At 34.8% G+C, this 4,653-nt stretch overlaps 1 protein-coding gene across 1 annotated transcript in view; it reads right to left on the bottom strand.

The window, feature by feature from the left end:
- Positions 1-3,364, bottom strand: part of LOC122084657 (endoplasmic reticulum oxidoreductin-1-like) — an 8,534-nt gene extending 5,170 nt beyond the window's left edge. Inside the window, exons 1-4 of the mRNA XM_042653080.1 lie at positions 3,031-3,364; positions 2,349-2,480; positions 1,075-1,333; positions 600-710 (exon numbers count right to left, since the gene is read on the bottom strand). Coding sequence (XP_042509014.1) covers positions 600-710; positions 1,075-1,333; positions 2,349-2,480; positions 3,031-3,183 — 655 coding nt within the window. The 5' untranslated portion in view covers positions 3,184-3,364. The remainder of the gene's footprint in view (positions 1-599; positions 711-1,074; positions 1,334-2,348; positions 2,481-3,030) is intronic.
- Positions 3,365-4,653: the final 1,289 nt, after the last annotated feature.

Below are 4,653 nucleotides of genomic sequence, written 5' to 3'. Positions count from 1 at the left end.
CCCCCCCCCCCCCCAAATTGTATTTTCTTCATTATCTTCTATCAATAAAATTTTAGGGTCAGGCCAGTGGTACCCAGATAAGTTCCTGGTTAAAAATAAAAATAAAAAGGGTAAGAAATTCTAGGACAAATTAGATGATATAAATTTCATAAATGAGGAGTTCCCTGGGCTGCATCTAATTTGGGAGAAAGCCCCATTGCTAAAGCTAGTTTGAGCAGTGATCAGCAAAATAAGATACAATAATACAGGGCTAACTGGACAAATTAGAATAACCTAAGAAAATTAGAGGAAATACTTCTGGCTATTTTATGAGTCAACATTTTCTACGTTACTTTCCAAGAATCAATCTCCACATATCCACCAAACATGTGACTACAAAAGATTTCAGTTGGAGATGTTACTAACCCAACACACTACAATATATAAGCAATAGAAAAGACCGATTTGTCATGAAGCAACATTGTACTAATCAGAAAGAAATAGTTTTCTAATATGCATTTCATAAGAAAGACTACCTTCCAGCCCATGGACTGTGGAATTTTATGAAGCTTAAAGCATATCAAGTTATCTAATAGTACTGTACACAAAGAAAAACTCACATTTTGGACAATTCTCTGTGTAAATAGCATCCCATATCCTCCTAGCTGATGGACCAGTATAGCCAGTGAATCGTTCAGGGTTCAGTTGGAGATTTACATATGTCATCTCAGCTGCAAACACAAATAAGCGTATAGTTTCTCTCAGTTTTGTCAAGATGAAGCATAATGTACAACTACAATGACAACATTCTATACTAGAACAACAAATCAGAAAACATGGATTGCTAACTATGGCCACTGTCAGCATTTGTGAATCTCACATTCCTATGAACCTCAGAGGCAGTCACAAAGATTCTCATTTTTAACCAAAAGAAACAAAATCTTATTTAATTCATGCATGCAAAAAATGTTTCAGCATCTACAACTTGTGAAGGCAAGCTGGTTTCGGCATTGTCATAGCAGCACTGAGGTTTTCTCAAACAAAATAACCAAAGAATTAATTGGAGGTGTGCACTACAGAAGCAGTAAGGCTTACAGTTATCAGTCTCATCATCATATGTCCATGGATTGTCTGTTTCTATCCACCCTCTAAATGCTTTAGTATCTAGAGTGCGGTCAATAATAGCTTGTGGCTTTTCCTCTTGGCACACCCGATTTTCCGATGAAAGTCCTTGATTGAGGGGCTTCTTAAATGTTTCTGGAATCTCATTTTCTGGACATTCACAAACACTACAATCCCGGATACGGCACATACCGTCATCAGGCCAAAAAGGGCAATCACACCAAAGTTTAACCTATTGCAGGAAAACAGCCAGTCAATGAAAACTCAGACAAAGCCAACCAATATTTCTAAAGCACAGTATGAAATTAAATTCCATGAAGCAAAAAAAACGAGAACTAAAAGTTGTTCTTAGTTTTGACACCAATGAGTCAATGACTTCCGCATTTTCTATCTTTTAAGCTATTCACTGCTTAGAGTTGAAATTAGATTCTTTGGCTTATTCAATTATAAGAATACAAAAGTGAAGTTTCTGAAGGTGCTTTTTATATGTACTGTATACGAAAAATTAATGCATGCTTTCTAAATGTACTGTTTATACGAAATTAAATTGGGGGGGGGGGGGAAGAAATAAACTTCTGGTCAAGCGTGACTACAAACTGCTTTTTCAATAGGTACCCAGAAAATGATGATTGCTTTCTTGACAGTTCCTAAAAATGTTGATGAATGTAATAAGGAATTCAACACAAGAGACATGAACCACAAAATCATACAAAGGACTTGTATTAATAGCCTCCTTTTCCCTAAAAATGCAGCTGCTTCTTTCTTTAGGAAAAACCCAAATACAGAACCAACAGAAGGATCCTCCAAAGAATCACACAGCTACTAGGAAAAGAACCTCCCCTTGCCTGCTCCTTTATAATGCCAAATGAGAGTTCAGGTGTTCATCTATATATCTAAATCAAGTTCAATAATAATCACAAGCTTATAGATTATAATTTTCTTATGATCTATGCAATATACAGATGCCCAACATTTGCGTTAATAAATTATGAATTGCATCATAGGTTGTGGGTGTTTCTGTGATAGGTAGAAAACCACCATGCAACATCTTTTGTACAATCATGAAGGAAAATCTAATCCATCTAGAGAACAAACAGAAGCATTAGCATCCCTCAACTTCGAAAACATGAAGACAAAAAAATGAAGCGTTAAACAACCCATATCCAAAACTAAAACAGTCTCCAAACTAATTGGACAGATCTAAAGAATCTAGCCTGCTCCGAACCCAAATAAAATCAACACTATACCTTGAAATATCGGAAAAATGGGATTTTAACGAGCTCTTGGAGCAGTGGATGCAACATTTCCTTGTTAAGACTGTCAACAGTCTCATAATCACAACAACAATCCTCTACAATGCCAGTATATTGGCGTGAATTCTGCAAAGATTCAAGGGGGACAAAATGTTAATAATATCAAAATGAAACAAAAACTTCTTGTATTTTCAACGATCCAGTCAAGGGCCTAATAGCAGACCAAGATTCACAACTTGGGGTGACAAAAAGTACAGCATTGACCTCGATTGGCCACTATATCAACTTAAATTGCATCCACATTCTAATTCTAGTATCAAGAAACAAAAACAACATAAGAATAACAAAACAGTAATAGTAATTCAGCAGTCCATCAACCATCAAACGGACTAATGGAGATGAAAAACCTCTCTAATTACGACCAGATTCTTCAATTAAGCTCAATGAAGACAGAAAACATATAGATATATAACAGGGGAGGGAGGGGGAAAAGGTCAGAAACCAATATTTCATCACCCAACAATCCATAAGCTGTACATTGTAAAAATTGAATAAGAAATCAACAGCAAGAGAAATTCAATGAAAAGCAGTTCAAGGGACACCCAGAAGAGAACACATCTGAAACATTGCGAAATATGACAGGAATGGATGATTCTTGAGAAAATGGAGACAATACCGCACACTGGCAGGGCTTTTGATCACTGCGACGGAAAATAGAGATCTTCGGAGCTGCTATTGCAAGAAAGACTACAAGAACAGCTCCAAGAAGCCATACCCATCTCCTACTGGGCTTCTTCTTCTTCTTCTCTGCCATCTCCGGTTTCACCATTACATCAATCAGAGCAAACCCAGAGAGAAAAGATTGTAATTTGCTGTTGAAATTTCATAGACGAGAAGAAGATCAAAACCAAAGACGACCAAATATATAGGAATGGAAAGAAAGAAATTAAAAAGAAAAAGATTTGAGATGTCTATGATCTTTCTGATTCTTTCTCGGGCATGCAATAAATACAATTAGGCCACGAAATCCGTCAAATGACGGTTTTTTACCATTCTCTGCTGGCGTTGCCAACTTGCCCATAGTTTCTTCGGTCAGTCGTTCTTCAGTTGGAAAATTAAGAATTAGAAAATGACGTGGATACTATTTACGTCAAATAACCAGTAAGAAATTGACAAGTGGATATGGTACAAGAACCAATTCTCAACCTCCAAAATTAGATTTAAAAATTTTCAAAGGGTAATGATGTTGTGCAACGTCCTTGATAGCCAAGAGAAGAAAGGAAAAGAAATAAGAACGAAAAAAAATCAGAAAATAGAAGAAAAGAAAAGAGTAGAAATAAAATAAAAAAAATTATGTCCGTTTGTAATCAATAGAAAAAAGAAAATAAAAGTTTTTTCTATTTTCTTGTGTATTTTTCTTTTGTGTTTGGTAAGACATTTTTTTGGTAATACAAGAAAACTTCACCATTCCCAAAATGAATTTTGAAATTCAAAAAAAGAAACTCCTCTTGTTTCACCACATACCAAGGCTATGTTTGGTATGCATTTCTATTATGAGAATATACATTTTCATTCTAAAAATATATAATGTGTTCTTAAATGAGAGTGAGAACATTGTTTGGATAAAACATTTGTTTAAAATGCATTTTTTATGTGAGAATGCTCAGGCATTTTATCAAAAATCTCATGGGCCATTTTCGGTGAAAATCCTAGACAATGTTACATTAATAATTCTCAAATAAAAATAAATTTTTGAATTGTTCCTTAGATAGTATTGGTTACATCAAACTCGTAAAGATCATGAGGAAAACAGGAGATTCTAGGATTTTGGATTCGAGATGAGATCTTAAGAAAGAGAAAAAGAGAGAGATTTGGGACGAGAGAAGTGGCTTTTAGAGAGAGAAAAAAAAGTAATTTTTTGAGATTTGTAAGAATGAGACGTTATTCCTTGGGAGAGAATGTGTCTTTTATAAGATTAGTAGCAGAGCTATTTTCATCGGGTTGTGCCAAAAGCTGTAGAATGCAGAATGGAGAATGGAAAAATATCACATTCCATAATGGACTGCATTCTTGATCGTGTTCTAGAATTTTGAGAATGGAATGCTTACCAAACAATATTTTTAACCGTCTAGAATGTGTTCTTGGTCCAGAATGCATTCCAAACACATCCTAAATATAATGAGAAAAAAATTTTTTTTTTGATAAATAGTGAGAAATTCTTAAACCAAGAAAATAGTACCATTTTTGTACCTATTTTCTTCTCTTCTTCTTTCTTCTTTTCTTATCTTGAGTAAGAAAA

The sequence above is a fragment of the Macadamia integrifolia genome, chromosome 7, assembly GCF_013358625.1.
Source record: "Macadamia integrifolia cultivar HAES 741 chromosome 7, SCU_Mint_v3, whole genome shotgun sequence".
Taxonomy (NCBI): domain Eukaryota; kingdom Viridiplantae; phylum Streptophyta; class Magnoliopsida; order Proteales; family Proteaceae; genus Macadamia; species Macadamia integrifolia.
The sequence above is the reverse complement of the archived record's forward strand: the minus strand, read 5'-3'. Positions and strand labels throughout refer to the sequence as shown.